General features: G+C 40.5%; 3 protein-coding genes across 3 annotated transcripts in view; all 3 read left to right on the plus strand.

The window, feature by feature from the left end:
- Positions 1–4,761: 4,761 nt before the first annotated feature.
- Positions 4,762–5,720, plus strand: mt2 (metallothionein 2). Its single transcript, XM_079346724.1, has 3 exons — positions 4,762–4,873; positions 4,986–5,051; positions 5,497–5,720. The coding sequence occupies exons 1-3, from the start codon at positions 4,849–4,851 to the stop codon at positions 5,586–5,588; spliced, it is 183 nt and encodes a 60-aa protein (XP_079202850.1). The 5' UTR covers positions 4,762–4,848; the 3' UTR covers positions 5,589–5,720.
- A 947-nt stretch (positions 5,721–6,667) lies between these two features.
- Positions 6,668–7,778, plus strand: steep1 (STING1 ER exit protein 1). The gene has a single exon (XM_079346230.1). It carries the CDS (start codon positions 6,828–6,830, stop codon positions 7,503–7,505), a length of 678 nt encoding a protein of 225 aa, XP_079202356.1. The 5' UTR covers positions 6,668–6,827; the 3' UTR covers positions 7,506–7,778.
- Positions 7,779–12,892: 5,114 nt separating this feature from the next.
- Positions 12,893–20,298, plus strand: part of nup93 (nucleoporin 93) — a 30,414-nt gene continuing 23,008 nt past the window's right edge. The window contains exons 1-3 of the mRNA XM_079347258.1: positions 12,893–13,055; positions 14,130–14,312; positions 14,974–15,091. Coding sequence (XP_079203384.1) covers positions 14,134–14,312; positions 14,974–15,091 — 297 coding nt within the window. The 5' untranslated portion in view covers positions 12,893–13,055; positions 14,130–14,133. The remainder of the gene's footprint in view (positions 13,056–14,129; positions 14,313–14,973; positions 15,092–20,298) is intronic.

Here is a 20,298-nt window from a genome sequence, read left to right on the forward strand (position 1 = left end):
TGATGTTTCTAATGTGAGGTGCAAATGAGAGGGTGCTGTCCAGAATGACACCGAGGCTCTTGACTTGGGGGGGAGAAGGGTACAGGGAAACCGTCGATGATGATGGATGGAACTGGGGTGTATTGTGATTTGGTGAGGGTGGATTTGGAGCTGATGAACAGGGCCTCGGTTTTGTTGCCGTTGACTGTCAGTGGGGGGGGGGGCGGTAGATGATGAAGAGTAATGGACCCAAGACTGACCCCTGGGGGACACCCAGTGAAACCCCAAAAATACCTAGACTTGTGGTCCCTTTGCTTGAATTGTTGGCGGTCAGTGAGGTATGATGTAAACCAGCGGAGTGCAGCACAAGTGATCCCAATGCCAGCCAGGCGGTCCAGGATTAAGGTGTGGGAGATAGTGTTGAATGCTGCACTGAGGAGGTCGTTGGTGATTTTGACTAGGGCTGTTTCAGTGCTGTTTTTTGGGGCGTTATGTCCAGTCTCTTTTTTTTTTTAACATGTTAAAACATTTTGTTACATGAATAGCTTCTGTTTAGTTAAGTATCTTTACGTTCTGAAGTGTAGTGTGTACATTAAATAATCTGGAGTGGTTTATTAGGGGTAATTACTTAGGAATGTGAAGGGTGACAATTTGGTAGTGTTAGGGTCTAAGTCATGAGTAAAACAGATGATGACCCTTCGGATACACAGGAGGAGATAAAGAAGTCATCCCTACAGTGAATTGTAACCTTTTAGGTCATATGTCCTCAGGAAACACGCGAGGAGGGCAGGATGTAGGAGAGGATGCTGACCTGAATGACATTAGTTGACCTAAGGACGTAAATGTTCTGATGTTGCTTTACCAATGCTGTATAAATACCAGTCTCTTTCTTTATTCGAGAGGGATCACCATACGACTTGTGACTCTCCCATATATCATAGCCGTTTCTTGAATTTGTAAATAAACTTCTTATTATACAAGCAAGTCAGTGTCAGCGGCGATTTCTTCATCTTCTACACATCATTGTGAAAGACGGAGTAACTGCAGTTCGCCAGCAGGTGGCAGAGTAAGCTCTTTTGTCGCTGAAAGTGAAACTTAAAGAAGTGGTTTGAGTAAAGAGTCTGAGCTGCCTGTTTCGCCATCCTTGCCTGAGGAGTAATACAATGCACGTCTTCTACACCTGTTCTACACTATAAGCGCTGTTGCAGACTGAATTGTGTAACGACCACAAAATAAAGGTCCAACAAAAGAAAAATAATCTTCCTTACTGAATTAATGTTGGCACAAATGTTTTCATTTATGCAGCCAATGACTCGCCCTATATCCTGAAAAATGTATTCCATGTTGCATCAACGACTAATACACATTTGAGCCCATCCAGCTTTCTTCTTGCAAAGTCCAGCTGTGCACAGACCTTGAACAGGAACCAAGACTCATTGGCGCTGGTGGATCTATACTGGCACCATCCTGCCAGTAAGTTGTAGGGGACCCCCGAAAGTCCCCTACTGGCAGAACAGGCTCCAATAGAGCTTCCCACTCTCCTCTTTTGGAGCTGGATCTCTAGCTGTCTCTCCCTCTTTCTCTCCATTGCTCGTTTTTTCACTCTTAAATCAATAAGCTCGGACTAATATCGCAGTTTATTAGCAGATACAAAGTCAGTTCCATTTAGCTGGTTCATAATGGTTATAATTTAACTTCAATTATTTTCTTTCACGTACTTATACAGCTTTATCTTAAATCAGCTTTGAACATATTTTAATGTTGGGTTAATTCTGTCAGCACCACCCCTGACATGTCTACTTAAATATCGTGCTGGTTAGATAACATTTGTTTTAACATCAGTGTGACCTATCAGGCCTATGTGTTCATTGTGAGTTCATTTGATGGTTGTATTTAATAAGGTGGAAAAAACGTTTGTTTGTTTGTTTTTTTACATCTTTTTTTTGTATAAATGTGAAATCTTAAATGACTATTGGAGGTGTTTTATTTATTATTTCAAAACGTTTTTTTGGTCTTTCTCATGCTCATTGAACAAATTTGATTGCAGAGACGCATCTTGTCAACAATGCAGGAAACAGCTTGGGGCCCAAAAGGGGCTCCAGAGGGCTCTTAAACTTTAAACCACTGGTTCTATATATCCTCAGGACCCACCTCCAGCTCTATCATTGATAATCACAACCTGAATTTCAGATATTTTCTTTCAACCAATCAGATTTGTACAATGTGAAATTGTACAGTTTGGATCTCAGACAGTACAAACAGACAGAACAAAGAAACAAACATTTAGGAAAAGCGCTTTATAGACTTTTTTAACACAATATTTTTTCCAGACATCAGTGACCCGACCCACAGATTTAGAACCACTGCTTTAAACCAGTGGATCAAAATGTGCACATTTTGCAAAGACTGTCGGAAACTTCTCCAAAACAGCCCCATCTGACAGTGCTCACGTCATTGCTCGTCGAAGTTTCGCATTATTCCTGTGAAAATGTAAGTTTATAATTGCCATTGACACCAGTTTATTTATAACAGCAATGAACTGTGTTTCAAGGGGCCCCCTGAGTTTTTTTTTTGGGCCCCAAACAGACTCTGTTGTCAACATGACATAATATTAACTATTATAATAATTGGAGTATATATTGCACTTTAATTTAATGTACTTATTTATTTTTAAATACTTATTTCTTCTCCTTTTTATTGTTTTGCCGTTTCATTAATGTTTTTACAGTTTTATTGTAGTTTGTTTTCATGTAGACTATATTGTCTACTGTTATTTATCTTTATGTGCTATATAAATAAATAAATAAACTTGACTTGACGCACAATACAGATTTTATTTTGGATTTATGATGTCTTTTTTGATCAGTATTCGAGATGTTTCTTCAAAGTTGCACTCAGCTCTAAATGTTTGTATCCCTCGTGACAGTCAGTTATTTACAAGTGTCACAATAGTGACTCAGCTCATTATATCCTCACATACAGGAATCATTTCAGTGGAAAAAAGCGGACAGTGGCGAGTGCAAAAAAGGACAATGCACCTTCAGGGTACCATAAAAAAAAGCTCGTACATGCGAGTACTGAATGGATAATGCGAAATGAATGAAAACTGAGCTGAGGTGTCAAGCGAACATGAGAGCTTGCTTTTGGTGTCTACTTGATTCATTTAATGGGCTTAAATTTAACATGCCTATTGGATCAAGTCCGTTCATCGGTAGTCTTAGGCTATTTGTAGAAATGTGTATCTGGCTGAATATAAGCTAAACGATTCCGCTCATTACGTTCAGCAGTGGTTTTGCATTGGCCATGAAACCACCAGCAACAAAAAATACAACATAAAGTGGATTGGGAAAACTTCGATTTGTGTCACATATTTTTGCAAAGGCTTTTAAGAAAGCACATAATATCAATAAATAATATCGTTATAAAACCCCCAAGCTGCCTCTTCATGAAATCAGAGGGAACTTTACAGATATCGGACTTATAGGTAAAATTATATTATAGTTTCCTGTACTCAACATTAAAAGTCCCAGAGAGTCTCACTCGACTCCTGGATGGGATTATTTCCTACAGTAGACGGTACGTAAATGCATCATATTACAACAGCCTATTTGCATGGGACTGCGAGGCGGAGCTCGTCGTGTGCAGAGCTGCGGGAGGCAGAGGAGACGCACCGGCAGAGAGCAGCCTGTTTGTACCGTGTGCACACAGACCCATCAACACTGAGACACACTGGCCCACAGGGAAACATGTGAAATGAGATTTTAATTAAAATGTACCTCAGCTAAAACCAAGGCAATGAGTAGACTAAATGAAAAGAAGTAGGCTATGACAGATATGATTATTTTAGTTATTCATTCTAGAAATTGGTCGTTTAAAATAAAGTGTAATATAGCCTAAAGCACATGCTTTATAAAACATTTGCTCTCTTCCAGTAAACTGCAAACTAAGTAGGCTATACTGAGTTAGCCTACAGCCTACAACTTGTCTTTGATAGCATCATCAGAAGATATAGTTTCTATAAGAATAATATATAATTATTCACGTGCTAACTTAAAGGGTTAACAAACAGTTACATTGTTATTTAGACGTGGGTTTTAGTGAATCATTGTCTTTTTTTTTTTGGAATTGATATAAAGAAGCTTATATAAATCACCAAGCATAGACGTCCAGAAACTCATCTTTAATTTCAACACGCTTGTCGAAACCTTGCACACGTTTTCCTCTTTTAATTTGGAAATCCGTGCGCAAACTGTGTACGTGCTTTAATGACCTGCGTTCAGTGATGTTCAGTGCATGTGTGTTGATGAATTTCAACAGGCCTAACTCCAATTTTGCCCAAAAGTAGACAATTTAACCCTCTGTACTGGCATCACACCTTTTAAAATGAGAATATGTTATTCTAATAAGAGAGACAGGTTGCATTCACGATTCCTAATTATTTATAAAAGTAGCCTAAATATAAACATACCTAGTGTGAACTTTGGTAAACTGTGTCCCACATAGGCCTACTAAAACAACATGTTTTCTCCACGTAAACAAACGCGTTAATTATTCCGGGGTTTCTTGTCCCCAATATGAATAATGGGATTCCAGGGATGTTACGTAATTACAGACAACATGCCAGCTCTCCCTTGCCTGGGAACCTGCGCGTTGTCGCTCCTACAACAACATCACATCGTGTGCACACACTCCTTTGTAATCATCCACTACGTGTCTGCGTGCAGCGTGACTGGCGGATTTTGCACGCGGTACTGTTGTTCCCAGGACGCTATAAAAGAGCCGCCCCCTCCACTGTCAGACACAACACTCTCAGATCGACTCTGAAGACGCTTCATCTACACTCGAAGAAACACTCTCACCAGCTGAAAGATGGACCCTTGTGACTGCGCCAAGAGTAAGTGATCACTATCAGACCTCATGGTTGTCTTTTATCCATCATTGTTTGTTGGACTCTTTCTCTGGTGCACAGACTGGGGCTAATCTGGCTTGTTTGTTTGTATTTCTAGCTGGAACCTGCAACTGCGGAGGATCCTGCACCTGCACAAACTGCTCCTGCACAAAATGCCAGAAAAGTAAGTGAACTGAAAATACTCCTAAACTTACCTGTAAAGAGTAAATTGATTGATTGCTGAGTCAATCGAATCAAGTAGCCTCACCAATGAATGCCACATGGGCTATTTATAGCTTGCCTAATTATTTACGCCACAATTTAACCCAAAGAAGCCCTTATTCAGTCTACTTTTTTCCAGCAATGTAAGCTGTTTGTCGCACTAATGCTTTGACAGCGGCACGAAATGACTTTGAAGTGCTTGTGTGTAATCACCTTTTAGAGAGGTGGGCCTGTAGGTTGCTTCTTACTCGGGTGACTTTGATTGGCTTTGGCTTAATGCTACTACGTTTAAGGTCCACAAGTAGCGTTTCTTGCTTGCCAGTAGTTTTAACATTGCTGGTGTAGAGGGGTATTTTGGCTGTATGTTTCAGTAGCTTCATGACGCAGTTTAATTTTCTCTTTTGCAGGCTGCTGCTCATGCTGCCCATCCGGCTGCAGCAAGTGCGCCTCTGGCTGCGTGTGCAAGGGGAAGACCTGCGACACCAGCTGCTGTCAGTGAGGAGCCTGATCATCAGCACTCCTCTGCGTTTGCAATGGCGCCTGTGTGATCCACTTTGATTTGCACTCGTGCACAAATGACGAGGCTTGTGATTTTTGTACTCGTGTTACAATAAACGTGTTTCCGTAAATGCAAACTGTCCTGGTTTTGCTGTTTTGTGTGATGGTAGCTTGTTTCTGTACAGACTCTAAAATGAGCTGGTGCCAGCAGAGTCATGCAACCAAGGTCGCACTCCACGGCGCGCCACTTGACAAGCTCTTAATCCTTCATACTCTTGTTTTAATTTATTTGGCGAATGGAGGAACTTCAGCTTGCTATCTTTCTAAGACATCAGTTTTTTTTAACATCTAGGAAGGCAGAGACGTAGGGGGAAAAAAAATTGCAAAGCAGTAGGCCACTCTGCTATAGCGTCATAAAAAAGCCTGATCACAACATGAGCTTCTATCGGAGTGGTTAAATTGTAAGATTTAATGCAAGAATCCGTCGACAATTGTTAGCCCCAATTGACTCGCCATTGGTAAAACTGAAGCTTTTCTCGTACCTTCGTTTAAACGAGCGTCATACGGAGACATGCATCCCTGCGGAGAATTGCATGCCCTTGATATCTGATTGGCCACTCCAGGTAACGCTCCAAATCCATGATTGTCTAAAGGGCAAAGTGTAGGTGGGAAACAAAGCTGGCCTTTAAAAAAATAAAAATAAATGCTAGTACTTTCAGTTGTGAAAAATTACTTTCCATAAATATTTCCAGGAATAACTCATGCAAAGTGTAACTTGCAATAAACAAAGTTGCTAAGATTAAGTTGCAAATTAGACGGCATTAGAGCATGCAGTTGTCTAAGTACTTGCACATCTTTAGCGTGCATCATTTAATGAACTCTGTAGACACTTCAGGGTCAAACACTGTTTGCAGGCAACACAGGCCAATGAAAATGTATCGAGTCTACAGAATAATAACACTTTATTAAATAGGCCTATAGACTTCAAATATATATATATATTTTATAGCAGATGTGACTCCAGAAATAACATTTGTACCGTAATCTAAATCACGGTGTAACAACGTACGGAGCGGAACACAAAGTAGACACTTTGTTTCCAGTGGGACCGTTTCCGTGGGCGGACACAGGAAGCGCTTCGTTTCTTCAGTTTCACCAGTGTGTTTTTGTCGTCATGGAGTTTCAGAAAGCTCACTGAATTGAGCCGTGTCGTTGTAATAATCTTTGTAAGTAGTTAAAGATGCCGAAGGTCGTGTCCAGGAGCGTCGTGTGCTCGGACACCAGAGACAGAGAGGAGTACGACGACGGAGAAAAGCCTCTTCATGTCTACTACTGCCTGTGCGGTCAGATGGTTCTGGTCCTGGACTGTCAGCTGGAGAAGCTGCCCATGAGGCCGCGGGACCGAGCCAGGGTCATCGATGCGGCCAAACATGCGCACAAGTTCTGCAACGTGGAGGTGGACGAGAACGCGTACATCAAGAGAGCCGAGGGCATCGAGAGGCAGCACCGCAAGAAGTGCGGGAAGTGCGGCCTGCTGCTCTTCTACCAGCACCAGGAGAAAAACAACCCGGCCACCTTCATCGTGGACGGAGCTGTGGTCAAGTTCGGACAGGGCTTCGGCAACACCAGCGTGTACAGCCAGAAACCACCGGAGGCGCCCAAGAAGGTCCGAGTGATGATGACCAAGAGGACCAAAGACATGGGCAAGTTCAGCTCCGTCACCGTGTCCACCATCGACGAAGAGGAGGAGGAGATCGAAGCCAGAGAGGTGGCCGACTCGTACGCACAAAACGCCAAAGTGATCGAGAAGCAGCTGGAGAGGAAAGGCATGAGCAAGAGGAGGCTGCAGGAGCTGGCTGAGCTGGAGGCCAAGAAGGCGAAGATGAAGGGCACCCTGATCGATAACCAGTTTAAATAGAGGGGTCTCTATGAGGGCACAGGCCTCTCTGCACATCCTGATTCTGTTGAGTGGTCTGGTAGTTTTATGGACGATAATATTTGGACATATTAACAAGACTGTTTTCTTTGGGTGTTTGTTCCTTGTTTTTTTTTTTTGGTTTGGGATCTTGGGAGGATGTAAAACTGCATATTTCTTCCATCCTCTAAAACCTCAGATAAAGGCCCTTCCAATTTATTAGCCTGGTGTTGTTGCAAGTTTTGACAAATAAATGTGAGCAGAGGTTCCTTTTCATTTAGTCTTGAAATAGCTTGTGGATCGAACATCAGAAGAAAAAGCATCAAGACACAAAGATGAACTTGAATACCTGTCAAATAATGCTCGACTGGGAACCAACTGTGCAGCACACTCTCCTAAAAAGCAAAAACAAATGATTGATTTGTTATTGAATCAATATCTTAATTTTGTACACCACTATATATATGTATTTTTTTTAATTGAATAGTCTTCGCATCTTCTCCAAGTTAAAGGCTTGTTTCGTATCAACGCCTGTCCAGAAGACAGAAGGGGTCATTTCACGTAAGAGAAGCCTGGAGTATTTTAAAGTTAACCAGAAATTCTGTTTTGTACAAAAATATATAAAACAAAAACAAAACCATGTTTGGATTTGTTGGGTTATTATTTTTACTCTTGCGGTGTTTGAAATGGTGACACGAAGTCGTTGTGAGTTGTTGCACACTTTTTAAAAAGTCTCAAACATGAGTCAGCTAAATGTAAAAAATATAATAATAATATAATAATAAAACCTTAAAAAAACGTGACAACAGCCGAAATGAACAAACAAAAGAAAAACAATCAGGACAATAAGTAATCATTAATAAGGCTGTCAAGATGTTTCATACTTTAAGACTTTTCGATACCACATGTTTTGATGCGATACAAACTCTGTTTTTTAATGATTTTAACGTAGCTTTGAAAAAATATCCTCAGCCATGTTTTTTAAACCAAAAGCTGCTCTCAGAGGAAGAGAAAAGGAAGAACTGTTTAAATTGCACAAATACGTAAGCAATGTTTGCCAACACTTCAACTCTAAAATAAAGAGATGCGTTAGTAAGTCTCCTTCCCGAGGAATACAGACGTGAGCGACTTCACAGTTTGTACACTTTGGGATTTTAGTCAATCAAGTGAAAGGGCCCAAGGACTCATACTGTATATCCACTTAGGTCCCATATTATCCAAATTACACTTCACCATATTTTTTCTTACACAAATAACACTGTCTATAAATTCACTAATGATGAGGAAAGTCAATTCTCTCTCAGAGAAACTTCACAGACATGATATAAAGGAGCTCTGAGACTCATTTAAACTGATTGAAAATAAAGATATTATGAGACCTTTAAGACTTGTTTTGGGGTGAGGCTTATACAGGAAATGCATTTTAAGTTCAAGTTACTTTCCATTTAGTAAATCGCAGATTTTTCTCCTGATATGAGAGCAACATAACTCGGCCTTCTTATCAACCACATACCACATTTGAGAGTTTCTTAAGTTCTGACTTTCAGGGCTGTATTGGGAAACTCAGTGAACAGTTTCAGTCCCTTCCTGCTTCAGCTGACCCTGTTGATGCAACCGAGTGACTCGGTGCTGTGAGGGCCAGTTTGGTAATGAAAGCTGGATGGAGGAGAGGGACGGAGGGCAGACAGATGAGCCATCAAAAGGACTAGCACTTCCTGTTTTTGTGTCTCATTACTACAGTGTTCTCTATCTGCTGAAGGTTTATTAACCAATAAACTGGTTGAAAAGTAGTATAAAATTATGACAACCCTGATATTTAATATGTTTAAAAAATAAATCACCAGTCATTATCAAGAAGGATTTGCAGCTTTAGTGTATCTTTATAGATTCTTATTACACATCAGTATGTTCTGTTGAATGAATTACAACCTGGTCTTCACAGTGTTTAAAGGCAGCAGACGCAGGCTTTAAAGAAGAGAATTAAAATGTCATATTTACAGTGATTTTTCTGAACAATGCTGAGAAATGTTTACATAGAAGGTGATGGAAAAATAAAATAAACAGTTTTAATTTGATGTTTAAGCACAAACCGATACGATCTAACTAAAGCCCAAATGACCCTGAAAGCACATCCCGTGTCTTTTATATTAGTTTCAGTTGACAAACTTTATTAACCATAGAGGAGACGTTCAGTCTGACAGGCCTGAATTACACACATGTACGACCACCTGTGAACATGCTCATAGGTAGTACTCGGGGATTAATCTGGCAACACACCAGCATGATTTGGTCTACACTTGGACTTGGACCAGCAACCTCCTGGTTCCCAACTCAAGTCAGACTGAGCTACTGCAGTTTTTTCTGAAATCTAAAGTGAATATTAGAGACAAAGAGTTCTGTATATTAATGAGGGCTAAGCTGGATTCACATAATTTTCTTCACTTATTTTGGATTGAAGTTTTAAAAGTATTGTCATTACCTAATAATGGGGGGCCTTCCCAAAAGCCCCCTCAGTGAAACTCATCACAAGGTTGACTGATGATCAGAGAGACCCTGGAGCACAGGGAGTCACTAAAGATCTCTCGTTATAGAAATGAGTCAGTCAGGGCTGCAGCACTGTGTTTGTATCTACAGACACAATAGTTGTCCACACTGTGTTATATAATGACATTTAGCTCTGGGGGTTTGTACTCCACATGACCAGATCCGTCCTCACAAAGTGACAGGCTGTAGCCCCGAAGCGGCCATCTGGGCTCTGTGACTCGAGCAACAGCAGCAAGTGAAGGAGGTCAGCTTTTGAAATTCACATCTGACCTCAGCACGACGAGTCATTCCTCCATGTGGTCACCCGCTGGACACCAGTTCAGACAACAAACCTCCGACTCTACAGGAAAGACGTCAACGGTGAATGAGAGTTTAATGTGTTTGATAAAGTTCAATCAACAAATGCGTCTTTATTTAACGTGAAAAATGTAGTTGACACTTATTAATCTTTTTTAGTTTTATTTCCAGCTTTGAACCTTTCGAGTGTCAAGAGGCACCACTTGAATGACAAAGACGTACAGTATATAAGAAAACACAAGCAGTATGGTATAGGCAAACAATCCTGTGGCATTTTAAACAGAACTACAGATAGACTTTCTGCATTATAGTCAATATCTAGTCAAAACTGCACTACATTTATTATACTTTATAACTATCAATACTGTCTACATAACCCTCTGATCACACATGTCACTTTAAATTGTTTCACTGGTCACTTTAACATGCCATTCACTGCACATTATTATTATTATTATTATTATTATTATTATTATTATTGTTCATTGTCTAGTTGAATCCACCAGATTATAGCCCCCTGTATATATCCCCCTTACTACTATTTATGTTTATGTTACTATTTTATTCGGTTTTTGTCTTTCTTTTTGATTCTGTATTGCTGCTGCTGCTGTAACGCCCGAATTTCCCCATTGGGATCAATAAAGTTATATCCCTATTATAATAATCTGCTTCCCTCATACATGTAATTCTATTCATTTAAATAGTCCTGCAAGCTTCTCTCTGTGACCCAGTCAGAAAATGTGTAGATGTTAAATACTCCCAAGTGCCTCCTTAAACTAGGAAAAGGAGTTTTGGGAACGCTGCTCCTGCGGCCTGGAACCGCCTGTAGGATGACCTGTGTCAGGGGGAGCTGGTCTCTTTAACTCTTTTTGGAGAAAGATGTGTCAGGATGTAGATGCTTTGAGTAATGACTTGTCTGCTCTGCGACTCACTCATGTTGATCTGTGTTTTATGTATGTAATTTGTTAAATGTGCTGCTGCCCCTCTTGGCCAGGAAACTGTGAGATTCATAATCTCAATGAGGCTCTCCTGGTATTAAATGTATTATTAGATTAGATAGGTTTCTACATTAACTTTAGAGAAAAATACATATTTTTCTATAACAGGAATTCTGTCCTTTATGTTGAAATAGACAAGAAAAAGCACAGTTTAATGGTGTGCAATGATTTGTTTAATGAAATGAAAGACATTAAACTTGTAAGTTAAAGTACAAGCCATAAACATCCAGTAAACATTTATATCTTAATCATTACTTGCAAGGATTTGATTACATTATGCATTTCTGACACTTTTGACCAGCTTTGTGACACAAATCTTTAACTTTGCATAGTAAGCATAGTAAGAGAACAGATGCTTGTGAATTTTTTCAGAAAGAAGAACAAAATACTCAGACTGAGTAAGACATGTTTTAAATGTGATCATGTCCTCATTTGTAGGCAGAAGCTTGGTGTCCATTGTAGGTAAAGTTGGTCTACTCATTTACTAACTCTATATGCAGTGAACTCCCTTGAACCTAGTGTGTGTTTGGTTGTTTTCCCTTCTTATAAGATGTCACATGACCTAGTTAACCTCAGAGCTGCAGGCACATCATATACTGACCTTGAGAATTTAAAGGGTAAACAGAAAGTGAGCTGTGGACCGTTTTGACATTTTGTATGCATAGGGAAAAAGACACAGTTTTTAAAAAATTAAACAGTTCAAGTAATAACAAAAACAAAATTAGACAATATTGTTTCCATGTTTTCCTGCAGTCAGATCAGACGTGAAGGCATTAATGATGAATGATTCCTGCTTCCCCTATGCATATGATCAGAGGGTAAAGCAGCGATTATAAATGTTTTATTTCTTATCTGTAAAGACTTGGGTGTTCAAAACAGGCCAAGAAACTGTCACCTCATCTCTCAATAATCCTGACTCTACGTTGTACAAAGAATATGTAAAAGATAAAGGATAGAGATGATTCATAGAGAGTCGTTACTTGTTTCTGTCGACGGACACTGTTTCTAAGGGTCTAAGGGTTGATTTTCTTCTTCTTTCAGATCATGTTTACAGATTGCTGTTAAAGATTTGTCCAGCTCTTCACTAAGTGTCCTAGCAGCAGAGTCTGTCACATCCTGCCGGAGGGAAACATGATATAGTTCACAAACTGCGCTGTTGATGTAGTTGTTGAAGGGAACTTGTAAAGAACTTAAATTGAGGCTCGAGATGTTAATGAACCTAACGTTGCTGGTTGCAGAGAAAATTCAATCTAGAGCGGGGATTTAAAAAAAAAAATTGGTCTGCTAGTTGGAGAAGAGCCTGTTCGCCATAAAATTAAACAGGAGAAGTATAAGAAGAAGATATGGGTAATACACTGGGGAAAAGTAACAATGCCAGTGTCATACACGATGGGAGGATTGACAGAGAAGAAAAAGTTTATTCCTTCTTATATGACACAAGGTTGGCAGGCAGAATTTGAAAGCATTTAGGTAAATGTCATGATGTTACACACTCTTGTACAGTAGGTGGCAGTAGTTGTTTGCGAGCCGCCAAAAAAAATGAGAGAAGAAGACGTCGGGCGATCGTCCAATCAGCATCGACTCTAGAAGTGCCGGGGATAATAACACACATGTTGTTCTCCTGCTGAGTAAAACTAAGTAAAGATTATAATACCTGCGCGTTTAAATCCGAGGGAGATAGTAAGACCTACAGTTTCCTGCCTTACACAAACAGGTACGAGGCCTAACGAGCCGATAAAGTTATTTATTTAATCATAATGAGAGCATGCGAGAAAAGTTAGCATGTAGCATCATCTCTGCTAACAGGAAAGCGCCATTCATTTCATATGTTCTCACAAACAGTTATTGTCTTATTTAATAGTATGAAACCAACTCGCCTGGTTGAATTAAACTCCCACACTCAGTCCTGATGTTGTCACAGTGGAGAGGAGTTTCTAAAGGGGCTAGCTTTGAGGTGTTACCATAGTGCTAATGCTAAAATAGTCATGACAACCACGACAGTGCGTGCGCGCGCGCTGCAGGTGTGAGCTGTCAAAAAAGGTGTTTGAATGCAGATGCTTGCAAAACGTTAGCATCTGTTAAATATGATGTTTATAAATGAAACCTCTCAGACATTTAAAGTCATTGACGTTGTTGTACATGAAGTTTGGGGTTGTTTTAATGTAACACTGTTTACTCTGGATGGATGGATATCGTTCACATGTGCACCTCTGTACGAGGGGTGTCCTGATCTGATATTGATAACAGATATCGGTCCGATATCAGCCAGAAAACACACTAAAATCTCAGATATAATCGCTCCAATAAGCAGACTATTCAACAGACTTTAAGAGTAACATTTGTTTTTATTGGATTTATTTGGGTTATTTTTCAGGGTACTCTAACTCATTCAATTGACCTAGATATCATGTTGAAGGTTAAAATGTAAGTAACCAGCTGGTTAATAATTAATGGATCAGCTACTTATACCTACTGTTGTTCTCTGTTTGAATAACATCACTTGATCGAGCCTTTTCTAACATTCAACACTACAAAATAGGTAATAAAAGTATGTATGACTCTTGTTGATGTCATATCATGTGTAAAAAGTTGTATCGGGACATCTCTACTTTCTTCATCAATCTGACTCAGAGTAAATAAAACTTAATAACTAAATGTGCTCTACGTCTACCACATCCATAAACATGAACAGACCTCACTTAGTTGTGCACTCAGATCCCTGTGATCTGTTTCGATGTCGTCCTAATATACTGTTTTCGCTGTGAATACTCCTCCCCTGTCTGTCCAGAGGTATGGATGCAGAGGGTTTTGGGGAGCTGCTGCAGCAAGCGGAGCAGCTGGCCGCCGAGACAGAAGCGGTGTCCGAGCTGCCGCACGTTGAGAGGAACCTTCAGGAGATCCAGCAGGCGGGGGAGAGGCTTCGATCACGCACCCTGACCCGCACCTCACAAGATGCTGCTGATGTGAAAGCGTAAGGAAGATGTCCTACTTTCACTCCAGCAAGTTTCTGCACCATATCTTTACAAACATTTAAGGAACTGAAGAGTTCAATGTCATGTTTAAGTGTGTGTACTCACACTTTTCATTTTTCTGCACATCTGGTTTGCAGCCACATCCAGTTGAAGGTAGCCTGCCACTTCAGCCCGATGGAGGTCGAGCACAGAAATGTTTGCAGTAACTGAATGAATTTGAACTAGTTAGACATTGTGCAGGAGTTTATTGCTGGAGACTTTATTTTTCTACGTATGAAACAGTTCAGTTCAGATCAGTTTTTTTATTTTTCTGCTGAGGTTAAACTTCTCAGTCAGCAGGCGATGGTGGATTTAAAGCTTTAAGAGATCTTAAAACCTTCACAGACTATTGAACTCCTGATCCAAGAACTTTAAACCACATTAAAGTGTTTGTTTTAGTGTTTAAAAAAAAAAAAAAAAGGGTTTTCAAGGCTTTCAATACAATCTTTCAATATATCAGCCTTTTGACCTGTCATGAGCTTTAACCATTTCACTTTAAGACAAGAAAAGACTTGTGCGCCCTCTAGTGTTTGTTGAGAAAAACTACAGTTCATCGTCAGTTGTCGACTTTGATCAGTCCTTCATTCAGCTGTTCTCCTGTCCTTCATGTTGTGCTCTTAGGTCCATCCTCCTTGGATCCAGAGGTTTAGACATCTTCCACATTTCTCAGCGGTTGGAAAGTCTGAGTGCTGCCACCACTTTTGAGCCTCTGGAGCCGGTCAAAGACACTGACATACAGGTATGATTACACAGGAGGACAAGTGTGCGACGAGCTGCTAGATACAAGTCTCATTGTGATGTTCATTGTTTCACTATTGAGAGACTCATCAGTGAGTGACATGTATAAAACAGAGCCCAGCGTGTATTGTTTTAAATGTCAAAAAAAGGAGTGAGTTATGCGTCTTCCCATAAAAGAACAAAATGCAAACAGCTTGCAGAGAGATTGCGTAAACTATATACGCCCCAATTAAAATGTGGTACTCACAGGGGTAACACTGTCAAAACGGTGAGTTCATTTTTCCAGTTGTGAAAAAGGTTTGCTGCTTGATGAAGAGGCCACAGTGTGATGCAGCTCTCTTTCTCCGTTTAGTCCTTGATCGCTTTTCTACTTTTTGACCAAACCCTGTGGAAAGAATAACCAGAAAAATTCAAGCTGAATTGTACAGGTAGAGTTTCACAGAATAGAAATGTAAATGTTGTTATCCAGCCTGTCAGCTGCAGTCGAACATCCTACATGTTTTAAAACATACAGTACATAATACATTTATCACAATAGACGTATCACGTTCCTAAAGGCTACGCTGTTCGATTATAATTATCCTGTCAATGATTCATTCATTTGGATGTCATGATACATAATGATGGGTTATATATTACTGCACATGGCTGCTTTTTCATTAATGAAGTGGAAATATGAAGTCACAATTTCTATTATTTAGAAAGTGCTTTAGAAATCAATGTAAACATAGATGTCTTTGAATCTTAAGCAAAAATAAAACTTCAGGCCGTGGCTGGAAAATCTCCAAGCTATGTCAGTTTAAGAGCATTGTTTCTGTCACTGCATTGATGCAGAATTGTCAGCATGGAGATGGATCATAGGACCTATTAATGCCACCCCTAGTTGTGGGTGTTTCTCCCAAGAAACTGGTACAGAAGAAGTATTTACAATCACATTTTCTAGATGGACAGGTGGAAAGCTTGAACATGAAGCAGAGGGAGAACACAGCTTTTAAAGGTCACATAATACATTTCACCACGTTTTTCAAACATCTGTGTCTCTACTCTGTTTATAAACCCTCCAATGATGAGAAAAGTCCACCCTCTCCGTCTTCTGCCTGCTCCACTTTTCAGAAAATGTGTGTTCAAACCTTTACCTTCATGACATCACAAAGGGCAGTAGCCCCTCCCCCAGGTGGGTGACACTCCCACAGCGAGCTGTTTGTTCTGCCCTCTGAGTTTGCCTTCTCACTCTAAACAATTGGGCAATGTGCGAGACAGTCCGAGCCACCCAAGCCCAACCAAGCCACCCAAGCCCAACCAAGCCCAACCAGAGAGGGGGCGTGGTCAGACACAGCTCATTTACATATTTAAAGCTACAGACACTGAAACAGCCAGTTCTGAGCAGGGCTGAAATAGAGGGGTTTATAGGCATGATCAAATACAGAAATAAGAGAAACTTTACAGACATGATGTAAAGGAGCTCTGAGACTCATTTAAACTGATTGAAAATAAAGATATTATGTGACCTTTAAGACTTGTTTTGGGGTGAGGCTTATACAGGAAATGCATTTTAAGTTCAAGTTACTTTCCATTTAGTAAATTGCAGTTTTTTCTCATGATTTGAGAGCAACATAACTCGGCCTTCTTATCAACCACATACCACATTTGAGAGTTTCTTAAGTTCTGACTTTCAGGGCTGTATTGGGAAACTCAGTGAACGGTTTCAGTCCCTTCCTGCTGCAGCTGACCCTGTTGATGTAACCGAGTGACTCGGTGCTGTGAGGGCCAGTTTGGTAATGAAAGCTGGATGGAGGGCAGACAGATGAGCCATCAAAAGGACTAGCACTTCCTGTTTTTGTGTCCCATTACTACAGTGTTCTTTATTTGGTGAAGGTTTATTAACCTTGCTTTGTGACCACAGCAGTTTACTTAGTTAAACATCAGAACTAGGCCTGCTCGATATGAGAAGAAACATATCACATATCTATGAAGGTTTATTCTCTGATGGGCCCACTGCCCAACAGAAATGTAGTTTTGCTTATGTAAATTATGTAATCTGAATTTTTTTACCTTCGTATATGTGTTTGAAACATATCGCTCCTGAATCACACTTTTTTTTTCACTCCACTGAAGTATCTTATCTAAAGGTAGCTGATAACTAGCTTTAGCTTCATCTGACTGCATACAAATGAGAGCCTGATCGATAAATCAGCCGGATTGTATTGGCTAATATTTGTTTATCCAGTGACTGTAGGTATCAGCTTATTGTATCGGAGATGTGCGCTGATATTACTTGATTTATTTAATTGTGTAATTTGAGTTGTAGTTGTCTTTCACCAGCAGAGGGCGCTTTATGGATGACTCGCCATCAGAGTGTCAGGCAGTGATGCACGTACATGCTCAGTTACTTTCCAATTGAGTGACCATCTTGTCTTCATTATAAATCGTTTCAACAATTATTTGATCCACGTTTGAGCGATCAATCAGTACATGTCTATCTCAATCTATCTCTACATATTTCACAGATAATAATAATACGTTCGTTTTATATTGCACTTTTCTAAATACTCAATGACCCTTTGACAAAAAAACAATCACTCGACAAAACCTAAACTATCAATGTAAGGGGGAAGGATGGGGCTCAGTGATTGAAGCGATGTTGAAGAGGTGAGTTTTTAGAGATTTTTTGAAGGAGGTCAGCCTGTGAGTCTCAAATGTTTTTTGGGAGAGAGTTCCAGAGGGTGGGAGCAGCAACAGAGTCCCTGTCCCCCCAGTACTGATAGTTTGTCTTGCAGAGGGGGGACAGGAGGTTTGCATCGGCAGATCTGAGGGTGCGGGTTGGGGCGTGCCAGTGGAGGATCTCAGACAGGTAGGAGGGAGCCAGGTGAGGGAGGACTTTGTAGGTGAAATTGACACACTGCTGGGGGATGGGGATTCAGTGAAGGACAGGGGTGATGTGGTCTCTGGTGCAGGTGTGTGAATGTGTTCTGAATGTGTGCAAGTTTCTTGAGTGATTTTGATGTTGATCCATGAACAGTATCGGCAAATATGTCAGGATCTGATTTTTTCATTATATCGGTATCAACCCCCAAGAAATCCTCTGTCCGTTGGGCCCTAATAAGAACATGCTTGGTTTGAATGTGTGGGAAACACTGAACTACAGTGAGATACAGATCTTAATATGTTTTGAACACTTGTTGTTTGATACTGCTCCCCTCTCTCTCCTCAGGGTTCAAGGTAAACTTTATTTGCCCAGAGGGGAAATTTGCTATGCAGCCAGAAATACTCATAATTAACACTAAAATACACCAATCAAAGGGGGGAAGGGTTCACATGATGCTGTTGAGGGGAGACAAATGAGTTTTTAAATGAGTGGTCCTGCACCCTGGCAGAGTGTATCTACGGCCGGATGGCAGCAGCTTGTACTCTGTACAAAGTAGGTGAGTGGGGTCACGCCTGTGCTTCCTTTGTGGCGGCCTCCTCCACTCATCCACTCTCCTTCTCGGGTTCAGATAAAATTCTTCATTTCTCCGAGCTCCATCTGCTCCTCTCTCTCTCTTTTCATCCCTCTTTTTCTTGCCCGATTAATTGTCTGTTCATTCATCTCTCTCCATCCCGTCTGTTCCCTCTGGCCTGTGCAGCCATAAAATGTGACACCAGTTTAACACCACGTCTCACTCTTTCTTTATCTCCTCTCTCTATTTGTCTCTTTCCCTGTAACGGTCCTGCCCGTTTTTTTAATAATTTTTTTTTATTGCACATTTCCTCCTTTATCATCCGTGTGTCTTTATTGTGTGTCTTTCATTCTTCTTGGTCAGCCGGATGTGAGCGAGGCTGGGTCGGTTTGACTGACCAACCGACTGACTGGAAGAGCACTTAGCTTCTGGCAGTGTTGAGACACACACACACACACACACACACACACACACACACACACACTCTCTCTCTCTCTCTCTCTGCTCTTGATTCCTTTTATTGGTTTATAAGAAGACAGTAAATTGCAAAGTTTCTTTCAGAATAAGTCTGCAGAGCATCATTGAGCAGAATGGTTTTCTTACACACAGGACCACCGCTTCACTTAAACATCTGAAATCAAGGAAGGTGGAGGTCAGCTGAGGTCACATCGATGTGTTGACTTGTATCTGAACACCAGTTTATATTCAGTCCAGTTTTACGTGAGAACGACTGATACGTTTATGAGTGAACAAAACAGCAACAACAGGGTCAGAGACTGATCATAAGGAGATAAACCGGTCATGAGTTAGGAGACTTAATGATCTGTCAGTGTTTGTTACTGAAGCTGAAAATACGAGTGAGAGAAAGCAAGAGTTACCAAGAGATGAATGAGGTAAGGTCACTTTATTTGTACGCGTAGATAGATTTGGTTTACAATGAGTGAGTCAGGCATCTCACTACACATTAAGAACAGGACAAAATACAAATACTAGTGTTTTAGTCAAGACCAGACTAACCGAGGCCAGAGCGCTCCGGGACAAGACGTTTAGGGATCAAGACAAAGACGGAGACATAACAAAGACTATAAATGTCACTGAAAATCATCATCTCGTGTGCAGCGGGAGATAAAATCATGACTGAACTGACGTTGTTTGTTCTTTAAGAAAGGGCCGTTTCCTCCTAATCACAGTGATGACCCATCTGTGGTGGTCTTGACCCGTCTTGATTTAAAATCAAGAATCCTCCCAGTCTGAGACCAAGTAAAAAATGCTTTTTATTCTGAGACGAGACCTTCAAAAAGGTGATACCGAGACCGGTCCTCAGACCAAGAGCGACTTCCTCTTCCACATCATTACTCCTCGATACTGAAGAAAAAAAGCCCGTCAGTAAGAGTAAGACTAATAAAGAATAAGAGGATTGCACCAATCAGAACAACACAGCCAGTAAAGAAGAGAGAAAAGACAATAAAGACACTAAAACTGCTCCTCAAACATGGCTGATGTTAGAATATCATGTTATTTATAAACCCCAACAGGAGATGTTAAAACAACTGCTTAAACTTCTACGACTACTTATTATTATTATTATTATTATTATTATGATAGTCATGATAGATTTGAAACTACACACACAACCTCTATCTTCTGTCACTCGTACTCTTCAGCGCTGATTTTAGTTTCCGTCATAACAAAGTGAAGGACTTCATGTCCCAACGAGGTTTCTGCTCTCTACTTCACCTTCATTTGAGCATTAAGCCAAAATATAGCAATG

The sequence above is a fragment of the Symphodus melops genome, assembly GCF_947650265.1.
Source record: "Symphodus melops genome assembly, chromosome: 6".
NCBI classification, from domain to species: Eukaryota; Metazoa; Chordata; class Actinopteri; order Labriformes; family Labridae; genus Symphodus; species Symphodus melops.